The sequence below is a fragment of the Anomalospiza imberbis genome, chromosome 1 (genome assembly GCF_031753505.1).
Source record: "Anomalospiza imberbis isolate Cuckoo-Finch-1a 21T00152 chromosome 1, ASM3175350v1, whole genome shotgun sequence".
NCBI lineage: Eukaryota > Metazoa > Chordata > Aves > Passeriformes > Viduidae > Anomalospiza > Anomalospiza imberbis.
This window is the reverse complement of record NC_089681.1, coordinates 42,961,381-42,979,906: the sequence shown is the minus strand read 5'-3', so window position 1 is coordinate 42,979,906 and position 18,526 is coordinate 42,961,381. Positions and strand designations below refer to the sequence as shown.

The 18,526-nt window shown below is 40.6% G+C and overlaps 1 protein-coding gene and 2 long non-coding RNA genes across 10 annotated transcripts in view; 2 read left to right on the top strand and 1 right to left on the bottom strand.

Annotated features, from left to right (window-relative positions):
* NOL4 (nucleolar protein 4) overlaps positions 1 to 18,526 on the bottom strand; it is a 189,125-nt gene that overhangs the window by 160,877 nt on the left and 9,722 nt on the right. For 2 of the 7 annotated variants that reach the window (XM_068189508.1, XM_068189533.1), the window contains exon 1: positions 12,377 to 12,409. The exons of 4 other annotated variants lie outside the window; for them this stretch is intronic. Coding sequence is in view for 1 of the 3 variants with exons in the window: in XM_068189549.1 (XP_068045650.1) it covers positions 13,132 to 13,134 (3 nt within the window). In the remaining 2 variants the exon portion in view is untranslated. Of the gene's footprint in view, positions 1 to 12,376; positions 12,410 to 13,131; positions 13,156 to 18,526 lie in introns of those variants that run through there. One more of the 7 variants, XM_068189549.1, reaches the window with a different exon arrangement.
* LOC137473722 (uncharacterized) lies at positions 2,128 to 4,986 on the top strand. The gene is made up of 2 exons (XR_010998958.1): positions 2,128 to 2,251; positions 4,344 to 4,986. It is a non-coding gene; the product is annotated as an uncharacterized lncRNA (long non-coding RNA).
* LOC137473713 (uncharacterized) lies at positions 12,622 to 18,084 on the top strand. Of its 2 annotated transcripts, XR_010998954.1 has the most exons (4): positions 12,622 to 12,675; positions 15,778 to 15,865; positions 16,765 to 16,843; positions 17,959 to 18,084. It is a non-coding gene; the product is annotated as an uncharacterized lncRNA (long non-coding RNA). The 2 variants fall into 2 exon arrangements; XR_010998953.1 differs by lacking the exon at positions 12,622 to 12,675 and having other exon boundaries at positions 15,114 to 15,865.

Sequence of the window (18,526 nt, the reverse complement as noted above, 5' to 3'; positions counted from 1 at the left end):
AGCAGCACATCTGTGGAGCAAAGCACATGATACCAAGGAGCTCATGCCACACTGTAAGCATTTCAGGATATCTCTAACCCAGACCTCTGCAATGGGCATAATTCTGGTCACAACCCAGTAGGTGCATGTCTATCAAATGCCAGTTTTCTTTCACTGAAAGGAATCTGTTTATATACTGAAAAAATATTACACTGTGAAACAAAGCCCAGCAAGCATGGTCAGGAGCTTTGTTCCAAAGACATACTCGTTTTCCAAACTAAAATGCCAATATTAATGCTGACATACCTTCCTGAATAAGGCAACAAGATAGGATTTTTCACACACACATATTGTGATGAAAATTACCCAAACTGATGAGAAAGATACATAACTATCTAGCTCAGGGACACACATGGCCCTGGTGTGACTCAGGAGATCAGAAAGAAGCTGAACAAACACTTATTCTGAAACAGGGATTTTATTTGCCACATTACTCCTTCTACACACCTCCCTCTCTAGCAAATTCCTGCCTACTTGGCCTGTTAAAAGAACAGATGATGCTTCCATCGTTATATGCAGTCTGATACCAGCTGGCCTTTTTTCTTTTATTTTTTGACAGAGAAAGCAAATTGGTGCTCTATTCTGTCCACAAGAGTTTGTTGAGTTGGTGTATTTAGTACATGAAAAAGTAACCCAAGGCACTACACGCATCACATTGAGTGAAATGTATGTGACAATTCCAGTCAAACCAAAGCTACAGCTGGACAGAGAGAGGAAGAGCACATATAAAACCTGTAGGGGAATGGCAGGTTGCATTTCAAAGCTGAAAAATTATGGTCAGTTTATAATAATAATAACAAAAACAAAACAAAATCTGCAAAGAAAGATGAATGTCATTTCTTGAATTACATATTTTTATTAATATCAACTTAACTATAATTTACTTGCAAATTCCTAATTTTGACAAATTGTCTCAAAAATAATTTCTGATCTTAGGAAGTTTCAAAAGAGTTGGATTTTTTTTTTTCTGAAGCTTATATTTTAAAAGAGAAGCAATAACTGTTTATTTTTTTGGTAACCAGATTGTATTATTTCCTCTTCCCTGAAGGATACTGTCTCGTTTCTAATGGGTTAGTATTCTATTAGAAAGAATTAAGTTTTGACAAGTTGATTTTTTTAAAATATTCATGACAGGCCTAGAAACATCCAGCACACTTCACTTGCCCTCTTCAAACTCACTGTTTGGTTAGCAGTTGAGAGCTAATAAACCTAGCTTGGTCATTGAGAGTAACTGAACAGAGAGCAAAATCGAACTGAAGCTTTTTTGTATAAGTTCACATTTCGGACCAAAGTTTTAATTCATGTATTCCTTCTCCATGTCTTCTTAAAGGATTCATCAAGGTATAAGGACCTTCTACCAGAATTTTCTGTAATACTATGAATTCTAAGAAATTGCAGATTTTAAGCTAAAAAAGCTGTCAACATTTCCGTTGAACCATGAAATAAGATGAAAGTGTGTGAAAATTCATCCTATTAAAGTAACATTTTATTCTTTTACTGCAAGTAAAACTGACCATAGAGGTAAGTGTTAAGATAACTATAAGATTTCTCTTAAGACACTAAAAAAGTTTCAAAGATATTCTGAGGCTGGAGGTAATCTTTCTGTGTACAGATTTCTTCAGCTGCTGAAAAAAAATGTAAACACACCATCAGACTAAGGAAAAAAATTGAAGGATAAAAACTCACTGAAGCACAAGAGTCCACTAAGTATATGAATACGGAAATGACATTGTCTTTTTCATGTCTTTCTACTCTTCATACATTCTATCTGATAATTATATCTGCCAAGCTGTAAACAGTTGCTCCAGGACTCTTCCACAGAAGACTGCAATGCCAAGCTAAATGCTTGGCAGGGAACTGCCTTTTCAATCTCACAGCTAATCTGGAAGGGTCAGCTACTCCTGGTGAGTGTTTTAAAGGGAAGGGACTTCGGCTCCCCACTCCAACAGTGATTTCCATGGAACTTTCTTTCCAAAATCTAGTAGCAATTATAATATATACAAAACTTAATTTTACTTTAGTCTCAAGATAGACAGTTCTTTGTAGCTGCTGAGCATGAAAGATTTGCTTTTCCTGAAAAAGAATACAAGGATAAACCAACTAATTCTCCTAAAATTTTTTTGACTCTAGGGGATTTTAAAATGAATAGGTGTGAATGCTAGTGTGGGTCTGCTTAGTATGTTCAGGGCTTTTTCCTAAATTATAAGATTAGGTATTGTCATCAGCTCAGCAAAAGAAATGGACAAGCTATTAATTAAAAGTTAACTCTTAACATTCCTGCCATGCTCCAAAAATGAACAATCTCTTGATTATAATATAAAGTGTGCTATACTTTACAGGTATTCAAGCACTAGGGGAATGCAATGTAGATCTATAATGCCACCTTTTTTCAGACTGATGAAATGCAACTAGTGTACACCAAAAGTAACCTAACACTAAAGTGAAGCTTAAATAATAACTCATTACCCCAAAGTGCTGCCTGTGAAATTATATATATTAAATATATATATATATTAAAATTAAATTCCAAATACTCGTAAGCCTGTGATGTAAGGGTGTTGGCAGAGGGAGCTTTCTTAATACATAATGTGAAATGCAAGTGCCAAGTGTTACATACTGCAATGAAGTGCCAAAACCATACCACACCACAGATCAACCCTGTACAGTGACAAAAGATCTAAATTTTAAAAAAATGCTTCAAAATCCTAGTTAATTAGTAAAATGTTTCAAAAAGTCAGGGAAAGAGGATGAATCAGAGGACTGCTGATGTGATATACTGGTTTTGTGTCTAGGTCTCTTGCTGCAACTCTAACAAGGGCTTTTGTCCCTAAAGTTGCTTCCTCCTTTTACCTGCTGCCTATGGCAAGAAACAGCCTTGCGTGGCAGGGAGATGAAACGTGTGACCTTATCTTTCCCATCGATGTTTCTGCAACAGCTGTTCCCTTGCTTATACAAAATGAGTTCATGGTCTCCGCACAGCTCCCAGAGGACAGCTGTCTCCATCACCAAAACCAGTGCTACAACAGCCCAACAGGTGCCATTAATCGGTAACCTCATTAACGTCATCAGTAAAGACACTGGGGATCAGATTTTAAGCTGCACTGGTGCTGTACAGACAGACGAAGGTACGGAAAACATCAGTGGCTTTGCACGACCCATGCAAAGCTTTGGTGCTGATACAGCCTAAGCACTGGCTCAGCAGCCTCACTTGCAAGGCCAAGTGCAGAATAATTACAACTGTCCCCAGCTCCAGTGGCAAAGGGGACAGGAATCTCCAGGACACCCATGTTCCACATATGGCCTGGTTCTCTGACTACATTACCAACATACTTCCCACACTGGAAAAAAGCTGCTTGTTGCAGGGAGCAAAGAGGTACTTCCCAGACTAAACATTCCTACAGTAAAAATTAACAGCCTCTAATGAATATCCCTCTAGATTTCTGCAAGGACAAATGAGCAGATTATGAAAGGGGCTCTCTGTAATTGCACAGGTAATGTTACCTGGCCAGGGACAGAGGCCACTGGGGACTCAGGATCATATCAGCATAAGCAGAATGCAGGACCACTGACTTCCACCTGCGTAGGGTCTCAGCAGCAGCACTGTGCCAGCCCTGATGAAATACAAACATCAGCAAAGTAGGAACTGTAGGGGTTAGGGTCTGTTCTCAGATGTAGCAGCACAGTACTCAGAAAAATCAGGCAAAACATTGGTACACAATCTCTCTACCAAGTTTGAAACAAAAGTAGTAAATATTATGTCAGATATTGGCAATAAGTTTTTGGTGCAGCCAGCAATACTGTGAGCCAAATATCTAACCATATTCTTCAGGAAGATTAGGAAGATTCTTCATGGTGGGGTATAAAAGTCTTCCTTCCAAAAAGACAGGAAAAAAAACAGAAGTTTTTTCATCCTCCCTCAGACCTGACAGAAGGCTTGTACCCTCAAAAGTATCATCAAACTATATAAATTGCTAAATAATGAATATTCCTTTTGTTTTTAGTTTTGTTAATATTTGTATGTGTGTGTGCACAGATCAGGTTTTATGAAATTACCTCAGCAGGCTTATGTGGGGCTCTTCAATAACCTATTTGTTGAGTATTTCTTTAATTAAATTACATTTCCCCAATTCTTTCACTTTTTTTTTTTCACTCCAGCAACACTTTTCTCTCCTGGGTAACCTAGGCAAGAACAAGTGTCAGATGCAAAAAACTTATGTTTCTGTGAGGAAGCACTGTTGCAGATTGATTATTTGCACCACTTTTTTTCCTTTTCTTCTTCCTCCCTTCCTCAACCATAAACAAAGTCTACAGCATGAAGAGGCCAATCCTTGCCAGCAGAACCAAGTTTTGAAAAACACTGCTCCACCATATGTTCAGTCCTGACCAGCGTGATAGTTCGGAAGCTGACATCTGCAGATGGGGAGTTCATACCACCATTCAGCACAAACATGCTGCTACTGTACACTGAAGTCAATACTAGCCAGACTTTGCTTAGGAGAAATTTTCAACACTGATCTACAGTTTCACCTTGCCAACTAATTTTTGTTACACTGATGTAAATGAAACAGATATAAAAAGAATCTCAGAAAAATGGTGGCACTGATTGAAAAAGGGAGTCCCTGTGAATCCTTTTGGTAATCTCCTTTAGAAGGAAAACTCTTCTGTATCAGATATTACATTGAAGCTGTTGGTGTAATAGAAAACATTTGCTAATGTTACATATGATGGACCTTCATAAAAGCCCACTAAACTCTATTTGTCCTTTAGGGTCATGCACTACAAGGATACAATGACCTCAAACAGTCTCCTGAACATCTTTGAAGACCCAATTAACTCAGTTTTTCTCTGAACAAGATAAATCAAACTTGCAATAAGCGCAGTATGAACCAAAGTCTTTCTTGCCTTTTTTGATGCTCTTCTTAAAGTAGCAGTGATACTCTCCTTAAATGTTTGTAGGAATGACATTGGTTGTTCTACAGAAGCACTAAGATAAAATACATTTTCCCTGCTTCTTTTACTTTTTCTCCCCCTTGCTCCTCTCTCATTCCATCTGCAGCTCCTCATGCAGTCCAAACACTTTTTCCAGGGCTTAAACAGATTTATGGCTAGCAATTTCCACAGGGACTGTGTGCATGTTCTCTCAGGCATGCTCAGGCACCAAGACTCATCAGAGGGCTGGAAATCAAAATCTGTGTCAGTTGTGCCACTGGCAGTGAAATTCTATGAATTTGTGTTTGTTGTGTCCCTCATTCAGGCCATTACTGTATAGCAGTGCCCTTCTTCAAAAGGCTGTATCTAAAGCCTTTGAGAGAATTTTCTTTAAAATGTTTTGCAGTCTTATACGCACATCTGCCATCGATTATTAAATGGGAGAGTAAATGGAATAATTTTCCTTTATTACGTTGCTCTGAAACTGAAATGGACAATGTCTGTACTGTAAATTCATAGTAGAAAGAGGTTAGATATTCAGTTATAAGAATTTTATTCAGAACTTTTCCTGCATCAAATTTGGAGCATGCCTGAGCAGCAAACAGTTCAAAAGAATGGTAATTACAACACTGACTTTACAAATTCTGTTATATTGAGTAGATTCAGCTTCCTAATTTTTACAGATATTAGCTACCTAATTTCTTTTTAGTGTGGATAAGAGGTACATCCCACTTCTTATGATTAGTGATGATGCCCACCACCCCAATTCTTTTCCTAACAGAATTAAGGGAACAGCCAAATTATAAAGGGGACTACTATTACCAAAACAGTACTGCAAGAACTGGTGTTTTGAATAAGTAGGTAACCAGATTTGCCCAACATCTGATGCATGATGAAAGACAGGGAATCAGAGTATTTGCAAGTTGAAGACTCCCTATTAATAAGAAGCTTGCAAGCCTCTGCCTTAATCCAGGCATGCCCATGAATTTGCTACCATACACTAAGCTTTGCATGCAAATATATGTAAGATATGATATGATATTATATGAAATACAAAATATGAGATATGAAATATAATATTAGTACACATATAGTACAGTTGACAAAAGAAATATGCAGATGAAACAGTCTGCTCTGTCTAATAAAATTCATGCTTATTTTGTCATACCCACAATGGGTAATATGCAAACTATACAAAGCTTTGTAATTAGTAGTATAATTCTGTGCTCAAAACATGAACCAAACACTATAATAACAATTCTCTGTGACAATGCATCCTTACTTAAACTTTCTCCCTTTATATAAAAAGAAGAAAGTTTAAGTTCCTCAGTTGTTTATAAGAGCAGCAAGAAGAGTTGAAACACAGGATTAGAATTCAATTATGTTTTAAACACAGTATAATGATTACATTATTCATGAAATTCAGAAGAATTTGGTGATTTGTCTCCCAATATCTTAAACTACTGTGTTCAAACTGTATCAAAATTGTAATTCACCAGTATTAAGTGCATTTTCTCACTCATCTGTATATATTGGCTGTATTAAGTTAATGGGACACAGCACTTGGATGCCTTCAGTACTGACAATAAAGCTCTCTTCCTCTCATGACATTCACATGATGTGTACAGCTTGACTGAGGGATGTGCCAACAAACTCAGAGTTGGTTGTAATTGACACTTTAGCTTGAATTTGTCATATGGGATCTCTTAAGATGGAAAGTACTATAGAAAATTAGGGACAGATGAAAGAAAAATCAAATGGTCATTTAGTCCACCCCGACAGAAAAGGGACTGTCTTCTGTTGCTCACAATGTAATTTCTTGTCTTGTCATAAATTACTCATCTAACCTAGGTTTCATCTGAGACACTATTTTACAGACTAGTAGGGGTAAATACAGAAACTTTGGCTGAGCCTATGCCAAGAACCCGCCACAAAATCTTTGCAGACTGCTGTGCTGCTGTTTCTTAGTATTGTTCACTTGGAGCACAGGCATGACACTAACCCTCTCTAGGACTCACTGGAGAATAAAGTTCCTCTGTCATACTAGATCATATCTGCTAAGAAGGAGTTAGGAAGGGCCTCTTGGTGGCAGTGAGAAATAGGTGATCACCTCCCTAAGGCTCTGTCATGTCACTGCCTTGTTTCCAGCTTATCTCCCAATTCCAGGAGCCCAATTTCATCTCCTACCAAAAATAGCTTCCCTTACGAGGGGTTCAGCACATTATTTCTTCACAAATAATAGCATAATTTAAAATCCCACTGAAGAATCTCAAATTATTCTAAGTTAGAAGGCACCCACAAGGATCATCAAGTTCTGCTCTAAAGTGAATGGCCTCTACAGGGATCACAACCCTGAAAATATTAACAGCATGCTCTAACCGACATAGGGTTACATTGGTTTTAATAAACTATGGCTCAATCTTCCAAACTGTCCTAGTCTCTCCAAAGTTATGCTTTGCCTGTAAAGGACTAGGGGCACACCATCATCAGTTTTCATTCCTCATCAAATACAGAGATCACAGTTTCACAGACCCATCAGAGATGGCTATAGTTATAAAGCTTCACATTTATCTCACAAGGAAAGCCAACATCTGTTTTCATCTTGCTGACAACATGAACAGCAATGTTTTTATTCTGCTGAACAAAGCATTAACAAGGACTGGATTTTCAAATGCATATTTTGTTCCTTTATGCATCGATTCAATGTTAAACTGCATCTTCTGATATACCGCTATACATACAAGAAGCTGCAATTTGGTTTTCTCAAACTTTGACCATTTCTTTATGTCAGGTTTGAGTCTTCCTGGACTACATTTCCCAAGCCACACTGCAGGAGATCACATGTTTTGTGAAACATTTAGTAAAACCAAAGATGCTAGTGTAGTAGAAATTCTTGTGTCACGTGTCTCTCTTTGTATATATATTATACCCACTCATTTGCTTGCAATTTATACGAGCCACTCACTCCAAAACAACTGAAAAGGTTTCAATACACTTGTACCAACAGTCAGCTATGAGGCCTGAGTATGTACTTCATCTACATGATTTAAGCCTTGCCTGCTCTAGGAGAAATATGTTATTACTTTATTGACAAACCACATTAACTACCCAAACCACATACAAGGCCATGTATGTAAACTCTAAATTCAAAATTGTATGTCTACAACTGCCAAACCAGCATGGATTGCCAAGAAGATTTTTAAAAGACCATACAGGCAAGCCCTGTTCTGTTCTGTGCAAACAGTCTATTACAGCACTGTATTTTGTGTGCTACAGCCTTTAAAAGGAAATGACACAGTAATTTCCTGTCAAATCAAATCATTTCTAGCATAACTTTTCATTGGGGGTATTCTGCATGTATGCTGAAATTTGCTTTCTGGGGAGACAACAGGCACAGCTGCACATCTGGTAAATATGTGTGCTTGGTTTTCATGTAGGGATATACAAGAAATTAAATTCAATTTGATTCAACAGTATTTCACTGCCATGGCAAGCTGCTAAATGTAGCCTTGGAAAAATGAACAGACCCTTGAGGTAGCTGTCACCAGCTGATACAATGAGTTTAGGTCGGGGTTTCATTCTGTATCTGGGGTTTTATCCCATCTGTCTATTCCCTACTACTGCCCTTTTTCCATCTTGTTCAGTCATTTTTAACAGTAACCTGCCATCTGAGAGTACTTCACAACACAATGCCATCATTGCACTCTCCCCCAGGGGTCAGGAATATATTTTTAGTCAATTTTTTTTTTCTTGATAAATACATTTTAGGATTTCTGATGATACCACAAAAAACTTATCATATTTCACTCAGATTTTGGATGTTAATGTAAAAAGCATTGCTCCATTTCATTTTTTTCTACTACATTTTCTGCTCAGATGCTCCTTTTTTTCCTCCTCGTGCATTTTTTTTTGCCTCCTTGTTTCTGCTCATGGCTTATAGACATTCCTTCTCCATCCAGTGTATGTTTCAACCTGTATATTCACTGAAATTTAAAAAAAAATCTATTAAGACAAGTGTCCAATTGAGCTTCCTATTGTTTGCTTTCATCCTTCCCAGGCCTCAGTTAGAGAGAGACTCACGAGTTACAGAGACAGAATCATAGAAACAAAGAATGATTCGTGCTGGAAAGACCATAAAGATACCCTAGTTCCAATCCCCTTTCCATGGATGGGGATACCTTCTAACAGATCAAGTTGCTCAAAGCCTCATACAACCTGGCCCTGACCACTTCTGGGGATGGGACACTCACTCTGCCCTGGGCAACCTGTTCCAGTGCTTCATCACCATCATTGTAAAAAATCTCTTCCTTCTGTCCAATCTAAATCTGCCCTTTTTCAGTTTAAAAAGATTGCCCCTTGCTCTGTCACAACAGACCTGGTGAAAACTCCCTGTCCATCTTTCCTGTAAGCACCCTTCAAGTACTAAAAGACTACAATAAGCTCTCCCTGGAGCTTTCTCTTCTCCAGACTGAACAGTGCCAACTCTCTCAGCCTGTCTTTGTAGGAGAGGTGCTCCAGCTGCCCAGTCATCTTTGTGTCCCTCCTCTGGACCCACTCCAACAATCCATGTCGTTTCTGTGCTGTGGACTACAGTCCTGGACACAGCCCTCCAGGAGGGGTCTCATGAGAGCAGAGCAGAGGGGTGGAGGTCACCAGGTCACCACCCATCACTGACGGTGATGACTGTGATCAACTCAACTGATGCTATGGGTAACTCAAGCCATATCAATTCTCTGAATCAATCCCTGTGACTTATTGATGCTGAAGTTACTGTAGCCATTTATTTTGCATTTTTGGTCCCACAGAAGTCAACCTATTACTATTAAGAGGCCAAAAAATAATGGCATTGATGTTGCTTTCACATTTGGTCCTCCTGTGCTGCTGTGTTGCAGCAGAAGGAATGTCTCCCAGTGAAATGGGACCTAGGAAATAGAGTCTTCAGCAAGTTTACTACAATGCTCTCCTACTCCAGACCTTGCTTTATGGTGCAGCATACTCATACAGTTTTTTTCAGGTTAGATTTTACAATCTGATTTGTAAACTTCTGAAACTGAAGCTTCTAGACTCCCCTATTATGAGGTCGAGTTTTATATAATTTAAGATGTATTCAGTATTCCTATCTCTATAATTAAATTTGTCTGGTTTTGTTATTTTGAGCACCTTCTGAATTTTTTTCAAAGAGCTTACTAAGCATTATGTTGAAAGGATTCTGCTCAAATTATATCCTTCATTCTCTCACTTTGTTTTAAGGATAATTACTCAACTGATATTTGAATTAGTGAAATAGGGTATGGAAAATCACTAAATTGCCCTGAAAAATCTTACAATTTAGGAAAAAAAAAATGGGTATTTTTATTTCCTGGTTTCTAAGTCTACAGGGTCCACTTAGGACATTTGCAGAGTTTAAAGTGGAAGTTCTCAAACATGAGCCTGCAAGACCATTTATTCATTAATAAATCAACAGTCTCTAGAACCACACTAACTTCCCACACTTTATATACTCATCAATCAAAAGGCTGATAATAAAATGTCCATGGTCCTTGAGAGATTTTGAGAACTGAAAGGGAGTTGTTGCTAAGACAATCTTTTCTATACCGCTGTGGGGATTGCTGAAGGATTTTTGTATGGGGGTTGTTTTAACACAAAAGTAGAATTTTCACGAGCATTTGACTGGAGATGGGGTTTTTAAAGAAAAAATTGCAAACACCATGGGACCCACAATGAAATAGTAACAGTTGATAAGACTCCATTTTTGAGCTACCTTAATATCTATAATGAAAAAGAAAATTTCCTGATCTTTTTTGACATTGACATCTTTAGGATACAGATAAATTTTTGTGATTAGTTTTTCATAAAGTAATTAAAATTTTATTTTCATGTGTGATATTACTATTGGTCAGAAATTTTACTAACTTTTTAGGTCTCAGAAGCACTCTCTTAAATACAAAAGGAGTCCTCCAGCTGTATTCTATGCCACACAATCTAGCATTTAATGAAGCTGATAAAAAACAGTTTTTTCTTGTTATGGCTAAAAGAGAAACCTCTTCTAGTACTTGGAGATAAAGACATTCCTCCTATCTACCCACTCTCCCCAGTTTCTGGGCTGCCCCATCAGCTACGTGGCAGAAGGCACCCACAGGTCTTCCTCAGAGGAACAGACCCGGCTTCAAAATATATCATAATATTTGCCTATCAGGGGCCCAAGTCCATGTTTTCCTATCACAACCATATGCAAATGTTTTTATTGCCTGTAATAGCCAGTGTAATACCTCGAGGGCCAAAAATGGAGCAACACTATTTTCAGCAACAGCTGTAACTATATACTATAGTACATAACATACAGCTACCTGCACGTGGAAAAAAAGCACTAGGGCTGGTAGCAAGACATGTCTCAAGTGCTGGGTTCTGGCAAAAGCAGAAAGCAACAGTGAACACCATCAGTGACAATGGCACAAGGTTTTATTTCCATTCCCTGCACCTCAAGTCACACCAAGCATGACACATCACTATTTACAGCAAGAATTTGTAGCTGCTGTGATGCTGCACAGCCCTGTCAGCAGGGTCTTGTGTGACATCATGGTGAATTTTCTTAGATTTGGGGCTTGTTTCCAAAGTCAAGGGCTTCCTTTAATCAAGCTCATAGTTCCCAAGGCCTGTGCTGTCTGCAGGCTACACAGCCATGGTGCAAGTGCCCTGCAGCTGTGCAGGACAGCCCTGATGCAATAAGTACCAGCTGTATCACTGCATACATACACCAGCACCCATCCACAGCAACACGGGAACAGGGCTGGCTGGCGCTGAAACCATCCATGGCTGCCCACACAGCTCCTCAGAACAGAGGAGGGCATCACCAGCAAATCCAGAGGAGGGCCACGAAGCTGGTTAGAGGACTGGAGCACCTCCCCTACAAAGGCAGGCTGAGAAAGTTGGGGCTGCTCAGCCTGGAGAACAGAAGGCTGCATGGAGACCTCACAGTATCTGAAGGGGGCCTACAGGGAAGCTGGAGAGGGACTCTTCACTAGGAATCATAGTGACAGGACAAAGAGCAATGGGTACAGATTGAAAGAGGGGAAATTTAGGTTAGGCGTTAGCAAGAAATTCTTTACTGTGAGGGTGGTGAGACAAGGGAACAGGTTGCCCAGGGAGTTTGTGGATGCACCAACCCTGGCAGTTTTCAAGGCCAGCCTGGATAAGGCCTTGAGCAACCTGGTCTGGTGGGAAGGGTCCCTGTTCATAGCAGGGGGTGTTTGGAGTAGATGATCTTTAGGTTCCCTTCCAGCCCTTAATATTCTATGATTCTATCACCCGTCCATCTCCAGCGTAATTCTCCCCGTGCCTGCAGCAACCACTACACCGGGCAGGCAGAGAGCATTCACGGAAATACACTGGAGACGATGTTTTATTGTACCTCACAGTATTCCCTGCCCGCACTGGGTGCAGGCTGATGGCTGCGCAGGGGCTGTCCGTGCCCACCGAGGCGGCACAAATTCCCCCCCCTCCCCGCCCCAGCCCCACGCAGCCCTTTCCCTGGAGGGCTGGCACAGCCTCTCCGCCCGGGATGCGGCAGGCGCGGGGGGAGCGGGCCGAGGGGGCGGCGGTGGCCGCACAGGTGCTGCCGCAGCCCGTCGCCATGGGAACGGCGCTGCCGAGGGCGCGGTGGCCGGGCCCGGCCGGGCCCCCCCGCCCGCGAGTGGGAGCGAGGAGCGGGTGTGTGTGTGTGAGTGTGTGTCCCGGAGGTATTGCACTGTTTCCATAGGAACAGGCGGGGGGAGGCGATGGCGGCACAGCCGCACCCTCTCCCCGCTCCCCCTCCCCCGTGCCCTCAATGCCAGCCCGAGCCCTGAATCAATTAATGGAGCCGGCACCGGGCTGGGAGAGGGGCGAAGGCTGTGCCCCCTCTCGGGGCAGCCCCCGCACCCAGCTGGCGTCCCCGCCGCGCTGCTTTCCCCGGGGGGACCCCCGGACGCGGGTCCCCGAGGGGTGGCCCGGCAGATGGTCCTTCCGCAGCCGCCCCCGTTCCCCAGCCCGTCCCCGGCGAAGTGCGCCCGGGGAGAGGCGCTGGGGAGCCCCGGCGGCACCCCGGGGACACCCGCGGGGAAAAGGGGCGGGGGACACGCACACAACAACAACAAAACCCCGTCCCCGCACGGCTGTTTACGGCACCATATGGCTGCAGGGGGAGGGGTGAGGGACGTGTCTGCCGAGCCGCCGCGCTCATTATGTCCGATGGAGTCACGGTCACCGCGCCTCCGCCGCAGCCGGGGCGCGGGGGGACACCCCGCTGCCGGCACACGCGGGCGGGGGCGTGCGGCGAGCCCCGCGGCCGAGGGACCCTGGCAACCCCCGGTGGGGACTCCGGGGAATAAACGCACAGCGGTCTGGCTGCCCTGGTGCGGCCGGAGGGGGAAAATTCAACTCCCTTCCCCTAAGTCTATCTCTAGATCGGCTAAGATCTATGTATAGCCTCGGCGTAAAGATGAACGTATGGGATAGAGCACTATTTTGGAATCACAACGCGGCAATGCTTGAAACGTGAAAAGGAAAATACAAAATAAAAAGGTCTCCTGTTATTTTCTTCTTCTTTTTTTTCTTCTTTTTTTTTTTTTTCTTTTTTTTTTTTTTTTTCTTCTTTTTTTTTTTTTTAATCGGTGGGGTATGAGACGAAAACCTGCCCCATTTCAGGGCATCTCTGTCTATGGTTGGCACGTACGAAGGGCTGGAATGGAAGCCCTGGGCATCAAACGCTACCCCGAGATCCACAGCGATTAATGCTATTTTTTCTTTCCGAGAGAGGCAGCCATTCATTTCAGAGTAATCCTCGCTGCACAGCGCTGATGGAGGCACGCTCAGTGCAGCGCGTCCTGCCTCTGGAGAGCTTTCTCGGCTGGGGCAGGGGAAATGCTTTGAAATGGCTTATGTCTTCCCTCTCAATGAATCATAAGATAGGTGCTAAACCTTACCATTATTAGAGAGATGAAATCCACAGACTATGGGGTCTGATAATAGGCAACTATACTGTTAGCCATATTATCTTGTAAAATTGAAGTATTGATTTTTTTAAAGCATGGTTTGCTACTTAGCAGACCAATCCCACTACTATTGTAGTCAGTGAGATTTTGCTATTGACTTCAGTGGGAACAGCTTTTTGCCTTTCAAATGGTCTATTTCACATTATTATGTTAATATCATTCAGCAATTCTTAAAATTGGCCTTCTTTGCCTTGGACATTTTAAAAGATTTATGTAAAAATTACTTCAGCTCAACTTCTTCACCTCATTTCTGCTCATGTTTTGTCCAAAGTTTTGTTTGGATAAATCCTACAGATAACTTAGTGTTCCAGATGGTTGTGGGTGGACTGGACATAGTAGATTCTCCAGTTATGTGTGTTTAAGTGTTTTTTTGTTTTGGTTTGGCTTTTTAATTTTACAGAAGCCTAGATTTAGAAACCCATTTGTAGATCTCCTGTTGTGTGCAGCTTTGAATGCATTTGGTTTCTCACCAAAATAGCATGCCTTCCAAAGGAAGATTAAAAATATTAAAATGCAGCCAGCACAGGGAGTGGTTCAGTTCAGCTGATGCCACATAAACGGGCTGATCCTCCTGCCCATAGATAACATACATCTGAATCTTGGCACCTGCCATTGGATTGGAATTCAAAATGAGAAACAGCAGGCCTTGAGGTCTGGAAATAAAGGAAGCATAGGGGGAGAAAAAATGTTCTCTGCCTATTAGTAAATAATAATCTGCAGCAGAAAAGACAAATGACAAAGATTGAGGAGAACACGCTGCAGGCATCAGGTAGATATTGAGGCTATGGCACAATGGTAAACATGTCCAAATTCAAAGTGCTAGGTGTATCTAGCACCTACATTAACTGATTGCATATTTGTGTAACTAAAAGCTTTTTAGTGTCCAGCAACATTCTGCTTAGCTACTTTTTGCTACATCATGCTGTGATACTCATTGAACTAACTGTTGACTAATAGACTCCAATTTGTAATAAATGGATAAATGGTTGGGAATAGACATTTATCCAAAATTCTGCTGATATCAGATTTCCTTGAAAAAATGCTTCCCCCTGTGCTTCCCCCCCGCCCCCCAAAAAAAAAAAAAAAAAAGTTGTTTCATCTTCCACACATTTTCCAGGCAGTTTTATTATGCTGTTAATATCTTAAGGTTGTTCTGTGCTTTTAGGTAGCTGACAGGTATGCCTAGCTGCTTCAATACTACTTTTGAAGATCAGAAGTAGTTTTATTACCCAGTTAACAGAAAGCATCTGTCTTCTTTTACCTACTTTATTTCATTAGCTTTATTATTATTATTATTATTACTGTGAAATGTGTAATATGTGTTCTCTAGGCTTATTTTACTTTCCGTAGCCTCCATCTCTTCTCAGGCTGACTTTCTTGCTTTAAGGATCAGCTCATAGGAAGCTGTTAAGCCAAAGTTTGTTTTTACTTCATTGGCTTTAACACTTCACTCCATTTGTTCTCTCATCTCACTTTCCTTCCACTCTTATTAGAAGCAGGATTGCTCTAATGCAAATATAGTTCAAAGAAACAGGAAAAAGAGAAAGAGATCTGAATTCTCCTCATAGCAGATATCCTAATGCAATAGCCATGGAAAAGGGAGATTATTTTAAAACAAATAAACAAACAACCTCAACAGTGTAATTGAGGGTGAATATATGTGTTGTGTGTGTTTACTTGGTGAGAGATGCTCTTTTATTTGACTTAAATATATGTATGGCTTAAAGGATTGAAATCAAGCTGATTCTCTAGTTTGGTTTATTCCTCCTTGAGCAATCAGAACATGGGGATTGGTACAACAGAGAGCTGTCTGCACAGTGCATTGCATTGAGTGCACTCTGATGTTGCAGAAGATTATAACCAAAGAGGTGGGAGCAGGGTGCCCCTGTTGTTATTTTAGAGTTGAATTCGGCCTTGCTGTTACTAAACCTTTCTAGATATTTTTATACATTTTATAAACTTCTCTATATGCTTGCTGAGCACCGGTCCCTAGCACATTGGAATTTACCTAGGCAAAACCAGATAACGCTGACATATAAATTATTCTTCACAAATAGAAAAAAAAATTATCTAAATGTATCCCATTGAGAGTTCAGTCACTGCTACCCAGTCAACCAACACCGACTGATGGGGGCATTGAGTGCCCAGGGCGGTGGTTTGTGGGTGGACTCCTCCCTCGGGCACTGACCATTGCAAAGCCCAAGCATCAGCCAGGGGCTGCATTATGTCTTCAAAACAAGGGCATAGCCTTTGTGCCAAATTTTTTTTTTTTAATTATTCACAGACCTTCTGCTGGTCCTATCCCAGGAGGGGATTTCACCCACCATGATTTAAGATGACAGGACGGGTCCTTCAAAGCCTCACAAATGTCACTGGCTTAACTCCTTCCAACTTCCTTCAGCTACAGTTTTTCAGCTTTATTGTAGTTCTGTTGGTTCACTCTTTGGCTCTATTAGGCAAAATACTAATTTACTTTAAAATATTATCACTTAATCATCTGTATTGTACTTTACTTATTTGCCTGCTTTTGAATTACAGCAAGAATGATAATGCAAATTTCTTGAATGTTTTGAAGTCTGTATATGTGAAAATTTTCCTGACTTTACATCCATTAAAATTAAATTTATTAAAAAAGAGATCTTGTAATTACCTATAAATTCATTAAAGTTCAATGATAAGTAACAGAAAAAATACATAGTTCATTACAATTCTATTAATTGAAATGTTCTACTTATTAATAAAATTTGACCTGCTTTCTGCTATTTAGAAATGCTTTTTTGTACTCAGCTTTTGAAAGCAGTCCTTTGGCTTCCAGTTCAAAATGTGAGATTCAATTAGGAATACAGGTAAACAGTATTTTCAGTTCCACAGTTTTCTAGAAGTCTGATGTACCTTGCCAAAATTGGGATGAAGAGAAATACTGAAATTTTCTATAAAAAGGGGCAAATAAAAAAGAAGAAATTAGTCTTATTTTAACTAGCTTTATTCACTTCCAAAGCTAGCTTTATTTATATTGCTTTATAATTTGCTTAGATGCAAATTTAACTGTTTGAAAGCTCCCTATATGCTCAATTCAACTCTCAGTTACACCAAAACAATGATAATGAGGCCTTCTACATTAGTAAGATGTGGTAGAGGATTTGAGTAAGTTTTCCAAAAAAACACAGGGTCAATGTGCAAGAAGTTTACAATAAACGTCCTTTTGAGAATTCTGGTTTTTGCTGCTGCATTCATACAGAATTTTTTACCCCATTTCATTGTTGGATCAGCCCAAACTGAAACAAAAAAGGATAAATAGATGAGATCTGCCTAAACTACAGATTTTAGATAGATGGCTGGCATTCAAATATAGCACTCATTAAAGAATGCTGACTGTTTGCTCAGTACAAATTAAATACTTAAGTATTACAGCAACCATAGCCGGGGGCTTTACTGAACTCTCAGAATATAAAAAGATAAAGGTTATCAAAAGATGTCACCAAAAAAAGCTATGACTATGTCTAGATTAAAGGAGGAAGGAAGGAGCTACATTCTTTTTTCTTTTCCAATGCCATTTCTTGAGAAATACAATGGGACTAGTTATCTAATTATATATATGCCATACTTCCTGGTCCCATTGGTAAAAAGCAAAGTCTTTCAGAAATTGTCATCATTTGAATGAACTAATTCCTCTCATATTTGTCATTAATCCTCTAACAATTCTGCTCTTTTTTCTTTTCTTCCCACCACAATAAGGGTTTGCTAATAGTCTCGAGAAATACATACACTCAAAAAGCTGACACAGGTAGACAAAAATACAGAGGTGAAAGCAGCACATTCCTTCTCACCACAAGTGCAGTAAATTGTAAACCAGAGGTAGTTCACTGCAAACTTTCTGTGTAAACCACAATAATCTCATGCACTGGTTCACAGAGGGTAGTGCTGGACCTAAGAAACTTGATTGTCTCCCTCCTTCCTCCAGACTAGTGATATCACCTCAGCAATGAGCCACAGAAACTGCTACAGCCCAAATAAGCAATGAACCATCTAGCACCAGTCTGCAAAAGACGTTTCAGAACTCAGTAATTAGTAAATAAACAAATTCCTAACCAAAATACTGTGCCTTGTGCAATAATGACCGTTTTATTTTCCACTGCTATAGCATTAGCCAACCTAAGAAGACATACCTAAAAATTATTAAGCTATTAATGAAACAAGAGCACAAAGGCTGAGACCACCAGCAGTGTTAAAATTCAGTACAAAGTGGAAGGGGATGGGAGGATGCTGGGATTTCAAGATGCCCCACCAATCTTTCCTTGTGTTAATGGATGGGCTGGAACATGACTCACCCCGATAAAGGCTCTATGGGACAACACCTGGGGAGATGCTGCAAGACACCAGGTGAGAGCTAGGCAGCAAGTTCATGCCATCACACCAATGCCCTCACTCCTGATGGCACAGAGAAGGAAGGGCATGAACATGACCTTGTCCTCATTTCTGCTCCAGGCTGCAAAGCTGAACTGACATAAAGAGCATGCTACATCCTTATG